This window comes from Convolutriloba macropyga, unplaced genomic scaffold (assembly GCF_964194025.1).
Source record: "Convolutriloba macropyga unplaced genomic scaffold, txConMacr16.3 SCAFFOLD_1126, whole genome shotgun sequence".
In the NCBI taxonomy this organism is placed as follows: domain Eukaryota; kingdom Metazoa; phylum Xenacoelomorpha; order Acoela; family Convolutidae; genus Convolutriloba; species Convolutriloba macropyga.
Genome location: NW_027451658.1, coordinates 1 through 19,071, shown reverse-complemented (window position 1 = coordinate 19,071; position 19,071 = coordinate 1). Strand labels below are relative to the sequence as shown.

The 19,071-nt window shown below is 35.3% G+C and overlaps 1 protein-coding gene across 1 annotated transcript in view; it reads left to right on the top strand.

Moving 5' to 3' along the window:
• The window catches only part of LOC142356880 (uncharacterized), a gene marked incomplete at both ends in the record, with an annotated part of 59,185 nt that extends 41,198 nt beyond the window's left edge, over nucleotides 1-17,987 (top strand). The window contains 2 exons of the mRNA XM_075408646.1: nucleotides 13,760-13,935; nucleotides 17,728-17,987. Of these exons, the coding sequence (XP_075264761.1) occupies nucleotides 13,760-13,935; nucleotides 17,728-17,987 (436 nt within the window). The remainder of the gene's footprint in view (nucleotides 1-13,759; nucleotides 13,936-17,727) is intronic.
• Between the last annotated feature and the right edge of the window lie 1,084 nt (nucleotides 17,988-19,071).

Genomic DNA, 19,071 nt, shown 5'->3' with positions numbered 1-19,071 from the left:
AAAGCAAGTTGGCGGGGTGTTGAACTACTTGTTTGGGCCAAATTGAGATATGGACTTGTATCATCCACAGCGGGCTCTAGATCACCCTGGAAGAAGACCTTTCGCTTGACATTGCTCCCTATGACTTTGCGTGGTCCAGTGGGGGGACAGATGTTTTCTTTATTCCTGTTAAAAAAATTGCAAATATTATGCTAACTCCCTAAGCATGAACACGCATATCAGCAATTGTCATACTTTCGTGGTGTGATAGCAAAGAAATCAACAGCCATAGATTTCTTGTCAAAACTCTTGAGCTAGAAACTGGCTGATGACAAAATGCAAATTGATTGTTCTCAAACCGATTTAATCATAAAAAGTAAGTTTTCTATAAATTAGGATTGTATTAAAGGTGTCTCACTCACCTTTGAGAAGATTGACTCGAAGATGCCGAGTTTGATACCTTGTAGTTTTCAGTAGAGCCGCACATAGCGCTAAAAAATAAAAAAAACCAAATGACAAACTTCCTCGAAATTGAAGAAAAAAGACACCGCAAATGGAGTGCACAAGACATTTATATCAACAAAAATCACTCCAATCGAAAGAATTTCAATAAGGGCCAAACATCCATTGATCTTTAAACAAATTTTTATTTTTAAAAAAACTTAAGAATAACTAACTCACCCATCCAAGCCCTGAACAGAGGAGTTTAATTTCTTCGTGGCAGCCATTGTTTTTCCAGCGTAGAAACTTATGTCACTGCCCGGTGCATCGTTTCCCGGAAATCCCAGTGGGATTCCCGGAAATCTTGCTTATACTTACTAATCCCACAATTCCCAGCGAGAAACTTGCCTATGCGTACGTTTCCCACTTTTTCCTGCTGGGAAACTTGCGTTCACTTCTCATTCCGGTTATTCCCGGAAAATTAGTTAAGATCTCAGTGGGAAAAAATCAAGAAAAACGGGAAAAATTGCGGGGAAAAAATGGGAAACGTGGGAAATTAAAAAAAAACAGAAAGAGACAACAAAATAGAATTAAAGAAGCAAATGTTTTAAAACAAATAAACAAAACCTACCCAACTGAGCTTATATCGGAAAAGCTTTTGTCAGCTGAAGCCACTTTTTGCGTTACTCCAATGGTGAAATGATCAATGTCATCAACAGGAACTCTTTCAACAAAAGATGCCCGAAACCTGCCACAATCAGTCGACTTGAAATTCACTTTAGTATTTTTCTCCATTGTTAGTTTGTCAATCAAGGACATCTTGGGCCAAGCGCTATCATTGTACGCAATGTCGAAAGGGCATGGGTCATACTTCTTATAAAAGACCCATCTTAGCTTTTTCGCTTTCTTCACGTCAGCTGGCGAATCATACAGGCTGCTTTGGGATGGCATGAAACCTCTTGTAGACCTGGGTCCAGACAAGATCTCACCAGTAACACTTTGAGATTGGTTCGGCACAGACATGATTTCCTTTAAAAAAGGTAGCATTGCTGAAGAATGCGCAGTATAAAGTTACTAGTCAACTAACAGATCTAGAGAGTCTCCAATAACCAATCAAAATCTCAATTCACAGCAAACTCAATATTATACGTTAACTCGGAAGTATGCAAGAGAGAAGAGATTGAAGAAACAAGAGTTCACTAACCGCCGTTTCATTCAGATAACCGGCCAATTCTTATTTTATTACTCGGATTGAAAAACAAAAAAAAGTTGAATCCCTCCACTTGAATCAGACAGGAACCGCTTTTATACATTAACGCGGAACTAGGCCTGAATTGAAATCATGGCCAAGCCACAAAATCGGCTTATTGAAGAATCAAAAAATTTACAGGCACACAATCGGCTCACTGATGAATCAAAAAATAACAGCCACACAATCGGCTGTCATTTTTTGAATCAACAAGATATTCTCCAAGCCACACAATCAGCTTAGGGAGAAGATTTTAATATGAAAATAGCAGTCCAAGGCACTGCTCAAAGACTGAATAGAAATAATCTCCAAGCCACAAAATCGGCTTATTGATGAATCAAAAAATTTACAGGCACACAATCGGCTCACTGATGATTCAAAAAATAACAGCCACACAATCGGCTGACATTTTTTGAATAAACAAGATATTCTCCAAGCCACACAATCAGCTGAGGGAAAAGAATTTCATATGAAAAAAGCAGTCGAAGGCACTGCTCAAAGCATGAATTGAAATCATCTCCATGCCACACAATCGGCTTATTGATGAATCAACAAATTTACAGCCAGACAATCGGCTCACTGAAGATTCAAAAAAATAACAGCCACACAGTCGGCCGTCATTTTTTGAATCAACAACATAGTCTCCAAGCCACACAATCAGCTTGGAAAGTACATTTAAGTTTGAAAATAGGAGTCCAAGGCGCTGCTCAAAGCTTGAATTGAAATCATCGCCAAGCCACAAAATCGTCTTATGTATGAATCAACAAAATGCCAGCCACACTATCGGCTCACTGGTGATTCAAAAACATAACAGGCACACGATCGGCTGTCATTTTTTTGAATCGACAAGATAGTCTCCAAGCCACACAATCAGCTTAGGAAGTACATTTAAAATTGAAAATAGCAGTCCAAGGCACTGCTAAATGCCTGAATTTAAATCATCTTGAAGCCACACAATCGGCTTATTAATGAATCAAAAAATTAACAGCCACCAAATCGGCTCACTGATGATTAAAAAAAAACAGCCAATCGGCTGTCATTTTTTTGAATCAACAATATAATCTCCAGGCCACACAATCAGCTTAGGGAGTAGACTTTAATATGAAAATAGCAGTCCAAGGCACTGCTAAAAGCCTGAATAGAAATCATCTCCAACCACACAATCGGCTTATTGATGAATCATAAAAATTACAGCCACACAATCGGCTAACTAATGAATCAAAAATAATAGCCACACAATCGGCTGCCTTTTTTTTGAATCAACAAGATAGTCTCTAAACCACACAATCAGCTTAGGGAGTACACTTAAATTTGAAAATAGCAGTCCAAGCCACTCCTAAAAGCCTGAATTGAAATCATCTCCAAGCAACACAATCGGCTTATTGATGAATCAACAAATTTACAGCCAGACAATCGGCTCACTGATGATTCAAAACAATAACAACTGGCTGCGCTCATTCCCCAGTATCAGAGAACGCCGCTAAGTGTTAAGATCACTTGAATAAGCCCCTGACTATACTGAAAGATGCCTTTTATAAAACTGCATAAGAAAAAATTTTGAGCTCAAAATTTGACAATGTATTAAGTTCTTTTTTCCCAGACCAGCTAGATCAACAATGAGCACTTCATCAGAACCTACGACGACTATGACACTCCTACGTAGAATCTCAAAGCATTTGAACAAGTCCTTGACCATACTGATAATTACTTTTTATGAAAACGCACAAGGAAATTAAATCAAACTGCAAAATTAACAACAAAAGCAGCAGCAATAAATCAAAATTAAACTCAAATATTAAAAGACAAAGAGAAAGCATCAAGCTGAATAATTAAAAAGTAGTTGAGAGATGCCTTGAATTTTTTCCATCAAGATGTTTGTCACCCGATCGTAACGTTCCAGGTGAACACCGCTTTTATCATAGTCTTCTGGTTTTAAGTTCATGCCTTTGGCGTATTTGTTATGGTGTTTTTTCATTCGCTTCTCCATTCTTCCATTCAAATAATCCGAACATCGCCAATTGCTGAGACAAGTCAACACGTCGGCTGTGAGCATCAATCTGTTGTGCTGCTCAGCGTATGCAAAACATTCTTTAATGTGATCCATTGCCTGTGTAATATTGCATTTGGGAGGCTCGAAAGATGTTTTGGAGGAAATGTCATAACCTCCTGTCATAATGACGAGGATGTCAAAGTTTCTCAACTGTTCCTTATAGTCTTTCAAAATAGAAACATATTCGCCACCTCTTCCGATGATAAGTACTGACTCAGGCATAGGTATTCGTGTGGCATGTGAATCACCGAAGATTGCAATGGATTGTTCGTCGAACACATCCATCTGGTTTCTAAACAAAATGTTAAAGCATTTAATTCGCCTGAACAGTTTTGAGATTAATTTATTTTAAAACATAAGATATAAAAAAAGAGACCAATGTTGAAAAGCAAAAAAATGCCCTGATACCCGGGGATGGGTGGTCCCACTTCGATCCGTGGTGGGTGGCCCCATTTCAAACTTGGTAGCGTAGTGAGGAAGTCATTTTTGAGAGTGAGTTAAGTCACGTTCGACCGAAAACTTAATGACGCAAATGAACAAAAAATTAGCTTCACTAAGAGTGAAAAATTACATCACGCACATATTTTAGTTAAAATTGCATGAAGGAATGAACAAAAGGCAGATATGAAATGGTTTTGACATCATAAGTTGCTAATAAAAATCTTGACGACGAAAAAAACCGAATAATGTCGGAAGAATTCCTCCTCAACGACAGGCGAGGCAATTTCGGCGTGACTAAAAGCACTGCTCCAGTTTGACTTCAATTATCATGAAAGTTTGCGAACAGATCTTAAAAAAATACAGCGCCCCAATAGAATTCAAATCCTTTGAATTGTAAAAACGCGATGTCCCCAATACTAGCCACTATTGCCTAACGGCTATTAATAAATCCGGTCATCTCATAACTGTTAGAACTGGGAACTAGAAAAAATAACAATCATAGATCGGAAACCAAGACTAACTGTTTAGATATATTTTTTCACTTTCAAAAATCAAAAAAATATGTTAACAGTTCTTAAAAAAAGTCAGCGCCCCAATAAAAATTCTTTTGAATCTTCAAAAATAGGAGCGCTCTAATAGCCGGCTGAGAAAACCATAAAACATCTCCGAGTCTTAAAAACAGAAAACCAAAAAGCCTCTTCGAGTTTTAAAAACACAGAAACCCTTAAAGCCTCTTTGCGTCTTAAAGCATTGAAAACCATGAAGCCTCTTCGAGTAGCAAAAAAAATAGAAAACCATAAAGCCTCGATTCATAAAAACTTTAAGTAAAACCAATACTACACTTTGAGTCGTAAAAAAACTCGAAAAGGCCAATAGCGGCCTCAGCAATCACTTCGCAGCTATTAAAGAAACCTCAAGAAAACCAATACTCCTCTTCGAAGCCTCAAAGAGCAAAGAGAACCGCTCAGCTTACATCTTCCTTTTCATGAGCAGATTGATTGTTACCTTCTCTTCGGGGCAGCTTGTTGTTGCAGTGCCAGATTGCTAATTGGGGACATCTGAGAGGGACTGGTGAAACCACCCCGACAACTGGACGTCCAGCTGTTCGAAGCCATGTGTTGATTGTACAATGATCTGTTCACAGAAGAAGACCCGGGTGGAGGGAGACCCGATGCGGCAGCAGCCGATGATGAAACGCCGAGGGATGCCACTTCACTTTGTTGACTCTGTTGTTGAGATGAGAATTGACTTGCGCCTCCTTCACCCGTTATCACGCTTCCTGAGCATGCGAATACGCTTGTCCGATTACCCGGGGAGCCCTGCAGCTGTTGCGAGAGTTGGGGTAATGCAGAAAGCCCTCGCATTTGAGGAGACATTGATCCTCCAAAAGTTCCGGTTGCACTTGAAGAGTTTATTGAGGGACCATCACAACCAAACGCATTCTAAATAACAAAGAAACATTGAAAACCGGGTAACCACCTAAAACTGAAATTGGCCATTTTGCGAGTTTCTTATCCAGATTGAGGTGAAGACCCAAATCATATTGCTTTATAATCAGACCCAATTGAGCGCACACCCGTTTGTTGCCAGTCCGAACTTACAGGGTCTGGACAAAAGTTCGAGCGCACTACAGTCTGGACTATGGTCCGAAAATGCTCTGGTCAGAGGTCAATTTGGTCTGAAAAGTTTCATCAGAAGCGGATTCGAGCCCACTTGAGACTGATCATAAATATTCTTTAAGTGACCTCATTAGAGGTTAATAAATACAACCATTTATATTTAAAATATAAAATGAGAAAATGACATCAATTTCGGGGCACTAATCTTTGACTTTTAGAATCAAATTGCCGTCAGTTGAATTCAGCAGCTAGAAATTGTGAATCAGAGGGAATTTTAGATCACGCAAAAAACCTCCCCCAATTAGTTCCCAATTAATGCAATCAAACAAAAAATACCCAAAACTGTTAAAATTAGGTTAAAATACGCAAAATAGCTGAAAAATATCGAAAAAAAAACTGAGATAAATTATATCATTTTTTAAAACACAATCTAAACATTAAACATGCAAGCGTTCTTAAAATTACCATATATTACTATGATTGTATTATAGAAATTTAATATAAATATAATACCTTTTCGTGACTTATGTAAAACGAAAAACGTGATCAAAAGGTAAAGCAAATTTTAAAAAGTAGAATGACTACTGACGCACAATTCAAAAAATTTTCATTGACTAAACAAAAAACTAGACCTAGAACGGAATACGAGTGAATTGGGAAAACGATTTCTAAAAACTTAGATTAAAAAATTAAAAAAAAAAATAGAAAATCAATGTCAAAATGCCGCTAGCGAGAACAAAAAAACCACTAGCGAGAGAAGTAAATTATAGCAAAAACGAAATATAGCCGGCAGATTGCCAGAAAGTAGCCGCAATAGCATTGTAGATCTGCTGTCTCATAAAACAGAGAAAAAGACAGATGAAAAAAATTCGCTTGATATGTAATATTTTGCCGCCTAAATTAGCTGCTCTCAAATAGCCTTCATTTAGAGTGACACATACTCATTTGACCTTATCGCTTTTAATTAAAGTAAAAAAAGTCAATTTCAAAGTGATGAAGTGATTGAGAAAACCGTTTTTAAAACAAAATCAGATCAAAAAAATAAGAAAAAAACAGAAAATCACTACTCCAATTTGACTTCAAAAATCATGAAAATGTGTGAACAGATCTTAAAAAAAGACAGCGCCCCAATACAATTCAAAATCTTTGAAATGTAAAAAAAAGCAGCGCTATAATAGCCGGCTGAGAAGATGAGGGCGGTTATTAAAAAAGTTTACTATTGAGCACGGATCTATAAAAACCGACAAAACCGATAAAACTAACTTCACAAATCTGCTAAAACATAAATTTCTCGACAAGGTTTCTTGCAACACACTTTTCTAAACGTTAGACCCTCTCAAATATGCCAATGAGGTTCCAAATTTTTCGAAATATAGTTTTGAAATCAATTAAAATTCAACTTTAGCCGCACACTACCTCGTGTCATCGTTATAACAAAAGAAATAAAAAATCAACTGCTCTGAAAGTGAACGAGAACTCGGTTATCTCTACAACACTGCACAATCAGTAATTTTCACACTTTTACTAACTGATTTAAATAACGAATTAAGAGGCTCAACAAGAAGTATCTATGTAATTTGCACACCAAATTGTTAGTTCCTACGCTAAAAATAATGAGTACAATGAGCGCATTTTAGTTTAGTATCAACTCATTTAGCTAGGAGTTCGGATTCAGTTCTGATCTTGCAATAAGAAAGCCACGGTACAAAGTCCAAAACAGCTTCTACTGGCATTATTGTGGTCTTTTTCCTAATCTATTTTCTCTCTTGAATCGCTCAATTCTGATTTTTTTTCGTCAAACTCCAATGTATTTGCTCTAAAATTGGGCTTTATGGGTTTATCCCGTTTCTACTTCTGACTTCAATTTTTTATACTGACTCTGTTCATTTTGAATTGCTTTGCTGAGCAACTGATGTTCAAAATCACTTTTAGCAGAATGAGAGAAGAGGGAAACTATACTAGAGAAGTCAAAAGGATATCACGCAAAATGTTGAAAAAAGGCAAAATGAGGTAAAGCGAAACATTTTTTCGACAAAGTAAAAAAACATAGCAGGACAAGTCCTGACGTACAAGTCAAAGAATTTTTATTGACTAAACAGAAAAACTAGACCTAAAATGGACTATGAGTGAATTAAGAAAACCATTTATTAAAAATCAGATAAAAAATATGAAAAAACAGAAAATCAATGTCAAAATGCCGCTTATGAACCAAAAAACCACTAGCGAGAAATGAAAATATAATTCAAACAAAAAACTAGTTCTAGAATGAGCTGTGAATGGATTGGGAAAACCACTTAGAAAAAAATCCGATCCAAAAATTCGAGAAAACAGTAAAAATCAGAGTGGAATTGAAAATAGAGAATATGAAAAGAGTCATTATGTGATACCAAGAGCATCTAAACTAAATTTAAAAAAATTTTCAGGGTACGCTGATCCCATGTTCAGTTGTGATAGATTCATATCAAGTCCCACGGGCCGCTGAGGCATGGCCATTACCCGCAATTACTTTTGTTTACTTAATGTTTATCTTTCTGCAGTTTTATTTCGCTTAACATGGCCGGCAGATTGCCGGAATAGCTGCGAAAGAACAGACCTGCGTGCCGAATAATAAAGATAGAAACAGAGACAGATCTAAATTGGAAAAAATCGACGGCGCTCAAAAAGTTAGTTAAAACATAGCTGGCAGATTGCCAGAACATAGCCGCAATAGCTTCGTAGATCTGCAGTCTCAAAAAAACAGTAAAAAAGACAGACCAAAAAAATTCGTCTGTTCATTGAAGGCTGATATGTAATATTTTGATTAAAATTCAGTATTTTGATTGAAAATTTATTGCTGCCTCTATTAGCTGCTCTCAAATAAACTTCATTTAGAGTAACTACACCCATTTGACCTTATCTCTTTGAATTAAAGTAAATTAAAGTCAATTTCAAAGTGAGGAAGCCATTTTTCAGAGTGAGGTAAGTCAAGTGTGACCAAAAATTTAATAACGCGAATGAACAAAAAACTCAATCCACTAAGAGCGAAAAATGACGTCACGCACGCAATTCAGTAGAAATTGCATGAACGAATGAACAAAAAGTGACTGTGACGTCATATGGTCGTAACAAAAATCATGACGACGAAATAAAAAAAACAAGAAAGGGCCAATAATAGCCCCAGCTATCGCTGTGCGACTATTAAAAACATTCAACAATAAATTAATAAATCATGTTAAAATTCATACCGCAGAACACTTTTATTCATGACCTTTACTACGTATAAGTTCCTTTGACCTTAAACAAATTCAAATTAAGTTTTAAAGTGCAAAAAACATGTTATTGAGTGAGGTAAGTCACTTGATATCAAAATCTAATCACGCAAAAAACTTTTGCTAAAAAGAGTGAGAAAAGGCGTCACCCGTCTTTTCTTAACCCGTCTGAACAAAAGCACCACTCTCTGCTCTCCAATTTTCAATGACTTAATACGTAGGGCATTGACTTTTACATCCTCTTCCACATTTAAGGGAGCTGACAAACCAGAATTTCCCTAGCAGAACACGACTTTCCAGTTCCGAGGGCGGAAATTTGAAAATATGATACCACATTACCTACTTGAACTGAATTCACGAGAGTAGAATAAACCGCTTCAAAGAGTAGAAAACTGAGACATCTCAAGATATTCGTCCGCGATAGCGTCTTGATTGATTACCAAGAATTAGTTGCTAACCAGCAAACAGAAGCTAGGGAATCGTCTGACGGACAACATTGTTTCAGGGAAGTGCTCTTCATTAGATAGCTCTCAATTCTTGTCAAGGCGGGACTGATTTCAAACTTATGGGAACTTTAACTTTAACACCGAATAATGACGTTATGTCACCTATCGTCGATTGATTGTTGACTGTTGTTGATGGTTGATTGTTTTTGATTATTGATTGCCGATTGTTGTTGATCGTTGATTATTGATTGCTGATTGTTGTTGATCGTTGATTATTGATTGCTGATGGTTGATTGTTATTGATGGTTGATTTTTGTTGATGGTTGACTGTTGACTATTGATTGTTGATTGTTGTTGATTGTTGATGGTTGATTGTTGATTGTTGTTGATTGTTGACTGTTGTTGATTGTTGATCGTTGATTGTTGATTATTGATTATTGATTGTTGTTGATTATTGATTGCTGAATGTTGATTGTTGTTGATTGCTGATCGTTGATTGTTGATTGTTGTTGATGGTTGATTGTTGATTATTGATTGTTGATTGTTGTTGATGGCTAATTGTTGATTGTTTATTGTTGATTGTTGGTTACTGATTTTTGATTGTTGATTACTGATTGTTGATTGTTGATCGTTGATTTTTGATTATTGATTGTTGATTATTGGTTGTTGATTGTTGGTTGTTGTTGATTATTGATTGTTGATCGTTGATTGTTGAATGTTGATTGTTGTTGATTGTTGATTATTGATTATTGATTATTGATTGTTGTTGAATGTTGATCGTTGATTACTGTTGATGGTTGATTGTTGTTGATTGTTGATTGCTAATTGTTGATTATTGATTGTTGATTGTTGTTGATTGTTGATTATTGTTGATTATTGATTACTGATTGTTGATTGTTGTTGAATGTTGATCGTTGATTGTTCACAACAACGCGCACTTGATAGTTCAATTTGGTACGGTAGCTATGAGGAAACGATCAAACATTTGCGCCATATCCCACTTTTTGGGTTCCTGATACACCCATGTCTTTCGCAAACTCTTGGAAAACCACTAAAATCTGGGGCTCTAGAGGCACTAAAATTCCGAAGTAACTGTGGAAGCAGCATAAGTTCAATTGCTAGCTACTGGAGACCAGAAATCTGTAATAAGAAGTTAGAAAAAATTCCCACCTTGCCATAGAAGCCAGGGTGTTTTTTGTTTTTCGATTGGAAACAACATGAACAAGAAATAATTGAAAAGACAAAAAATGGTGAATTGCCTAAAAATGTTAGTTCAATTAGCTTCATTTACTCCGCTGACGCCTAAATAGCACAATTTATAGGCAATATTAGGGCCAGAAATTTGTAAGACATCAGAATTGCGCAAAAAAATGGACCTGACATAGATTTTTCAGTTTTGAAACAAATTAAACTTTAAAACATTTCCATATGTAATAAGAACTTATTTGTTCACTCTTATTGCGCTCTTTTGGTAAAAGATGACAATGATTTTCATGTGCACAAGAATTGACAAATTTTAAAAGTTAAAAACTAAATTTTTTTATTGATTGGTCTTTAAAATGTATAATACGAATTTTCTCTCTTGAATTAAGATTTTCACTGACTCCAGTCGCATTGAATTATAAAAAGGGTTCAAATAATTCAAGCAGTAGTTCAAAATAGGGCGGTCAGCTTGGATATGCATGTAAGAGAGGCTGAAAAATTAATAATACGTTTTGCGCAAGGATAAAATGACGTTCTTTGTTGATTAATTGTGTATTTGGCAAAAATCGTAAATGATCTCTTTTGTTAGCCTTCCGAATTTTTCGAAAATTTGTCTACAGCAGAACGGCGCTCCTACTGAGACAATCACACAGCTAAAACTCAAAAACTGAGGACAGAAAATTGTTGACTTGAAATCATTCTTATTCTCTTGCCTAAACAGAAAATTTGATATGCAATTTATCCATGATAACGTATTTGAAACACCAGCTTCTAAAAAATTATTCAATAGTTGATTATCGAATTCAAATTGCCTAAATCAAGTGTGTATAGCTTAGTGGACAACCAAAAATGTAATAATATAGCATTCAGAGACTTTCATCTTGGTCTATATAATGTTTAATACGAGTTTTCTCTCTTGAAATAAGGTTTTCACTGAGTCCAGTCACATTGAAATATAAAAAGAGTTGAAATACGTCAAACACTAATTCACAATAAAGTTTTCAGCTTTAACATACACGTAAAGGAGGCCGTAAAATTGATATTACGTTTTGCGCAAGGATAAAATAACGTTCTTTGTTGACTAAATATGTACTTGGCGAAATTCGTAAATGATCTCTTTTGTTATCCTTCCGACTCTTTTAAAATCTTTTCTATAGCAGACCGACACTCCTACTGAAGTTATCACAGAGCTCAAACTCAAAAACTGACGACAGAAATTTTTTGGCTGGAAATCATTTTTTTCTCTTGCCTAAACAGTAAATTTGACATGCAATTTACCAATGTTAACGTATTTGAAACACCGGCTTCTAAGAAAACTATTCAACAGTTGATTTTCGAACCTATATTGTCTAAACCAAGTGTGTATAGCTTAGTGGACAAACAAAAATGTGATAATATAGCATTCAGAGACTTCCTTCTTATTCTATGTAATGTTTAATACGATTTTTCTTTCTTGAAATAAGATTTTCACTGACTCCAGTCACATTAAATTATAAAAAGGGTTCAAGTACTTCAAGCAGTAGTTCAAAACAGGGCGTTCAGCTTGGATATGCACGTGAGAGTCTGAAAAATTAATAATACGTTTTCCGCAGTGATAAAATAACGTTCTTTGTTGATTAATTGTAAACTTGGCAAAAATCGTAAATGATCTCTTTTGTTATCCTTCCGACTTTTTCAAAAAAAAATCTATAGCAGAGTGGCACTTCTACTGAGATAATCACACAGCTAAAACTCAAAAACTGACGACAGAAAATTTTTGGCTGGAAATCATTTTTTTCTCTTGCCTAAACAGAAAATTTGATATGCAATTTACCCATGATAAAGTATTTGAAACACCGGCTTCTAAAAAAAATATTCAACAGTTGGTTTTCGAACTTATATTGTCTAAACCAAGTGTGTATAGCTTAGTGGACAACCACAACTGTGATAATATAGCCTTTAGAAACTTTCATCTTGGTCTATATAATGTTTAATACGATTTTTCTCTCGAGAAATTACTTTTCACTGACTCCAGTCGCATTGAATTACAAAATTAGTTCAAATATCATGGAAACTACTCAAAGGCAGTAAGTCCAAATGGATCATACGTCTAAATGAGACAGAAAAGTTGATATTATCTTTTAAGTGAGGATAAAATAACGTTTTTTTTGTTGAATCAATATATGCTTGGCGAAAGTCGTAAATGGTCTTTTTTAATAATTTTATAATCCTTAAAAGCGTTCTATATCAGAACAACAGTGCTACTGTGGCCATTACACAGCTTAAATTCACAAATTGTGGTCCAAATTGTCTGCCACAAAACAGTTTTTCTCTCTGGCCTAAATAGAAAGTTTTATGCGTACTTTACCGGTGATAACAATTTTTAAACAGTGTAAAAAAATACAGAAAAAGAACGTTTTTTTATTTCATTTTGCAGACATCAAGTGTGACTCGTTTGATCGGCACTAAAAAACGTTATCAGGTTACGCATTACAATATTTTTGGCTGTTAAGAAGCACTTACATTAGTTTTTGCTTTATGAAGTTTTATGACTATGACTATTCCATAAAAAGAATGCAAAAAGGTGACTTGAGGCACAGACTTCAGTTTCTTGTGGAATAGCAATTTTGTGAAACATCTGGAAATTTTGATCTCTAATTCTCAGGTAGCGAAAAAAAAATTTATTATGACGTTCTATGACTACAACTTTTCCATAAATACGGTATAACTGAAAAGAAACTTTTCCAATTTTTTTCTTACTAATTTTTTGAGACAAAGTATTTGTGCTTTGTTTTAGCCGTGTTCATGATTTTTCTGAAAATTTGTTAATTTACAACTTTCATAATATGAAAGTTCTAGGATTAAAACTTTTCATAGACGACATAATAGGAAGTTGTAGTTTTACAACGTTTTCAATTATGAGGTCAAACCGGGTCTTTCTTTTGACAGCGCCATCCCCAATAAAACTGATATACAAACTTCTGCTTAGGCCCGCGAGAATTTTTTTAAAGCAAAGGTGGTTGATGAATAACTAAGAGCTAATATTTGCATTTTTGAACAAAATTTTTGGATTTATGGCTAAATTCCAAACATTCATTTGTTAGGATACGTAGAGAAGGGAGATGAGCTGTCAGTTGAGAAAGCGATCGAGTCAGTTCTGACAGAGAGACAAGTGAGCACAGAACATTTCACTCCTCAGCAGTGGAAGTCTGTCTTCTGGGATCCCAAATTTGCACAGCCTGATAAAGTCACTCAACTGTTGAACAAAGTCTACATTAAAGTTAGAACTGTTTAAAATACCTCCTTAGTCTATTACCGGTGGCTATCTTGCAAAATTTGGCACAAATCCTGCAAGAGTCTTGTAAGATTGTGCACCTTGATGCAAGATATTGCAAGTTTCTTGCTCGAATCTTGTAAGCTAACATAAGATCTGGTCAGACTATAAGATCTGCAAGAATTATAAGATAAACGTCTGATTCCTAAACTGATTTTACAAGATAAACGTCCAACTCTTGCGAGACACTTGCGGAATAATAACCAAAAGCCAGTTTTAGCTTGAGCTCGGGTCTGTTCAAACTTTTTGATAACTAGAGACGATTCATTGCTGAGGGCACCTAACCTTACAAGAGACTCCAGATGCCAAAGAAAAAATTACCCTAAAAAGAATTTCATGATTAATACAAAGACCTTTCATAATTCCTGATCGAAAGTCATATTAAAACTATATATATTGATGTGGTGGTCACTGGAGGTTTTGATAACACTTTTTATATCCTTATTAAATTATTGTTCCGACCCACTTTAGTGTGGGAGGAACTATATACTCAAAAGGTTTTTTTTTGTTCAGACAATTTTGGCCGATCGATATAATCATCGTAGAGAGTTGTTAGTGGTATCATTAGAAAGCCCGTCCAGCGTAGAATATGGATTTAAAAAGATTTTTTGATTTTCTTTTCTTAAAGGGAGTTACCTAGGATTAAATTTTTGTGAATAGCAGACCATATTACCTTGTTTTAATTAACATTTTTCGTATTTTTTTTTCCAATTTTTCGAAAATTTATGGTAAAATATGTTGAAATTGTTAACGGTAGTGTAATTTATTTTATCTCTAAACATGGGGTAGGGTTGATGATTTGTTCGATTTGGATTTTTGACTAGAATTAATTCTAAATTTGTCCATAATTCTGACTTTTTTGGTCAAAAATGGGAGCAAATACGCTCTTTAGACAACTTTCTTCAAATCTGCTGAAGACACGTTGAAACTGTATTCATCATCTTTGTAAGCTCAAAAAGAACTAATGGTACTCTTGTTGGTCTTAAGAGTCTTCTGGATTTATAAAAATGCGATTTTTTGGCATATTTAAATTCGATAAAAATACAAAATTCATGATTTTTTTTGATAGACTGAAAAATTGTGCTTAAAGATTGATCTTTTTCGCAACCACTTGTGCAAATGAGTGTATCTTTAGCCGTGCAGCAACATCAGGACTGACCTTGATCTCATCATGGATCCTTACGGTCAAGAAAAAAGTTTTAGATTTTAATGGGGCGATGCTCTTTTTAAAAAAATACTTCAGCATTTATAGTTTTTTATGTAAACTACTGACAAGAAAATCAAACCAGGACTCAATAATTGACCAATCTTATTGCCAAAAAAGAAGCCCAATGATAGAGGAGGCCCTATGATTTCAGAGTTAAGCTCATGGTTCTTATGGCTGACGAATTGTTTTCGTAAAATTTTAAGGATTTCTTATGTTTTTCTTTCATTTGTAATGCTTTTTGTAGTCCAATAACTTAGTCTCGCAGATCAAAGATCCAACTTTTTAGGAAGTAAAAGTAAACCTAGAAATTGTTTTCAGTTGTTATCTAATGTCTCTTATGACAGTGAATTCATTTGTTTTGAGTAAATGTCGGTGAATTTTTGAATTTTTCAAATAATTTATCTTACTTTTCTCAACTCCAGGCGCAGTCCCAGTAAAAAATAGGAAAAATCATTTCATATGAGTTATGAATTTCGTTTAATGGTTTTATAATTAACTGAAGGTCTCGTGATTTTGATACTACGAGTTTTCCATTTTTTTTGTATTTTGAGCATAATTGACTAATTTATAAGTTCATTTCTTTCCTTGTCGAATTATCACATCGACAAGGAATTATTGACAGGCCCAATTGAAAAATAGGATAATTGGGAACAATGCACAAGCGTTGATAAAAAGGTGTATCTGGAAATGTTAATTGTTTTGTTGGATAAATTATGCTTTTTGGCTTAGACGAAGTTCTCTCGCAAAAGTTAGTGGTGTTTTTTTATCTTTGCCTATGTTTGTCGTTCTTTTTGTTGTTGTATAACAAATACTTGAAAAAGATAGGTCTCAATCGCTTTACCAGGACGTATGATTGAACTTTTTCAAAGACTTCGGTTTATAGCTTTTTGTTTTAATGAGTTTCAAATTAACATTTGTTGATTAAAAAAAGATTTTTTTCAACTGTCCCTTTTTTGCTTTTATTTTTTTCATCAAGCAATTGCCCCTACTAATAAGAAGACTCAACTAATTTTGTTAATTCGAAGATTATTACTGATGGCTTCGACCATTTAGTTTCATTAAGAAGTTTCGATATCTCTTTACTGTTCAAGTTTTGGGTATGTTTCTCTTGTGATGTGTGTACGTAGTCGTTTCATAAGGAAATAGCGTTGATGTTAGTATGAGAAGCAAGTGATGATTTACAGTTCGTGCAATTAAGAACCTAAATTTATAGTGTCTTGAACACTGATGTCGTAAAATTGATTATGAAATTTGGACTACTGCCTGTGTTTGTTTTTATTTTGCTGTCTTGTGACTTAGTCTCAATAAAAACCGGGGCAAATGGCTTTATGAAGTATTGCAATCTAATTGAATCCTATGTCTGTTACGGCTTTTGAGAATATTTGTTTTCAAAAATTTATTTTGATTTTTGAGCATCGCCATTTTTCAAATCGTTTTTCGTTCGATTTGTAGCCTAGTCTCAGGTGAGAATGCGTTTTCAGTGAGCTATATTTTAATCTTCATAACGGTTTTAGTTTCAATCGTTTGTTTCTTGGCGTTGTTTCTACTCTTACTAAGAGATTTCATAAAATGTTTGAGATTATATATTTGTAAATTTAAAAGGGTTTTTGTTTTCTTTTTAAATTATAACAATAATGGTAGGAAGGTTGTAAATTTAAAAGAGTTTTTGTTTTCATTTTAAATTATAACAATAATGGTTATGAAATATTGTGCAATTGGAAAATTTTGATTCTCTTATCGACAGATTTATGGTTTTAACTGCATCATTCAATTTTGGCGCGAATTTTACTTGAACTTTTTTTATTTTGTCGGTTTTTGTCCTTCTTTGTGTAGTAGTATGACATATACTGGATAAGAACAGGTCTCAGTCGCATTCTATGAAGTTATTAAAGAACATATTAGCGCTTTCAGTTATTATTTAATGATGATAATCACTTTGAAATAATTTGTTTTTAGAAATGGAAACGTATTTTTGAACTTCGCACCTTTTTGCCCTTTTTTGTCCCCCAAGCAAGCTCCGGTTTGGTTGCTCTCAGGATTTTTTGGTTGCTCTCAGGGGTGTAGAGCGCAACGAAACAATAGATTCTACGTTTTAGAAATTCCGATCACGGCCAAGTCCAGTCTTTGAACGGTCTGATTAGCGAACTATCTTTGGTCTTGAGAGTGTGATCAGACCCCCCACCCAGAGACCGGATAGTGTGATCCAAGCTCCATCCAAAGTCTGGATGGTCTGATCAGAGCACGGCCTAGAGTCCGGATAGTATTGTTGTATGGTTAAATATTATTATATGTTTAGATATTACGATTTTAAGGTTTAACATTGTCTTTGAAAAAAAAACATGTTTCTGAGGCGCTTTCAATGATATTGCTAGTTTCCATAAACTTTCCAAATAATAAAGGGTGCCACCCCGGTCGAGGTGTGCGCTCGAAATCGCCCTGGTCCAGGCCGTCCCACACTGAAAGTGCCTCTGATCAGACTCAAGCGGGCTCGAAAATCGCATGAATTTCGTTTCACACTTCGCCGTGTTCAGGACTCAAATGACGACGACTCGTTCTCAGTGAACAAAGAGAGTGGGACAATAGCAGCAGAAGCTAAAATCGGAATTCCACTACCTGCGGGAATCTTAGGACGAAATATTGACATCGGAGCTAGTGGAAGTCACGAAAATGCGCAGAAAGTATCCGTAAAGCGGGTGCAAAATTACCTCAGGGAAAACCACAATTATGTAAAATGGAATGGACAGAAATTCGTTACAAAACCTATGCAGGGATCTGTTTCGTTTATCACCTCGTGAGTTTTCTATGATTTGAGGCGAAAAAATTCTCTCTCGTCAGTTGTTTGACAAATAGCTGCTTCTAGGAATATCACTGATTTCCGCGGAAAGAGTTATAGCAATCTTAAACTATAATTTGGTTAGTTTGTTACGAATTATTCAAGACCTTATTTAGATATGAAACTTCGAATAGTCATGATATTATACCGAAAAGCTAATATGGAACGTGTCATCATTTCCCTTTTTGAAGATAGTTACCAAAAAGATTTTCCTTAGTTTCCCCCAATTTGGCACTCTGCCCAAATGTGTACCCGAACAGAGGCGCAAATGCGAACATTACAATCGGAAATAGCAGCTATTTGCCAAATATTTGCCAGCTATTTGTCTTTATTAGAGGCGTCGACTTATTAAAAGACCATCATCCTCTACCGTAAATTTAATAGTAGTAGCAAGAGCTTCCTTTGACCCAAGTAATTGTTCACAATTTGGGGTTGAAAGAATCTATGTGTTCGGCTATGAACTGTTGCAGGCAGAGTAGAAGTTTTAATAAAATTAGAATAAAAGATTTCCTCAAATGAGAGATTAACAAAATGATTTTTTTTCAGAAGAACTTAGAGATTTACATGAGAGGTCTGATTAACTTGTTAATATGGGATTTGGATTTGTGAGATCAAAAAGATCAACAAATAACCGTAAGTATATATGTATATATAGCCGAGATAGCCGAGAGGCGTGATAGCCGAGAGGTAACACGTGTGATTCACACGCCAATGATTGAGAGATCAATCTCCTGCCTCCGTAAAGCTGTCTGTGTAAGGATGAGCTCTTACTTAACCATAGCTTCAGGTTGACCATAGCCTGACCAATGTTGGCTGCAATAATGGTACCACGTGGAAGTCTCAGACGCAAAAAAAGTGGCTATGGTCACCAAAAAAGAGCATTCATGCTCACAAAATGATTAGTCTCGAGATGTGGGGAATAATAGGAAAAGGGCAGCTGAGAACAGGCTACTGTAGGCCTAATGCTGTCCGCTGCGATTAGGCAGGAATCACAACTATTAATTATTATTATTATTATTATTATTATTATTATTATTTTTAC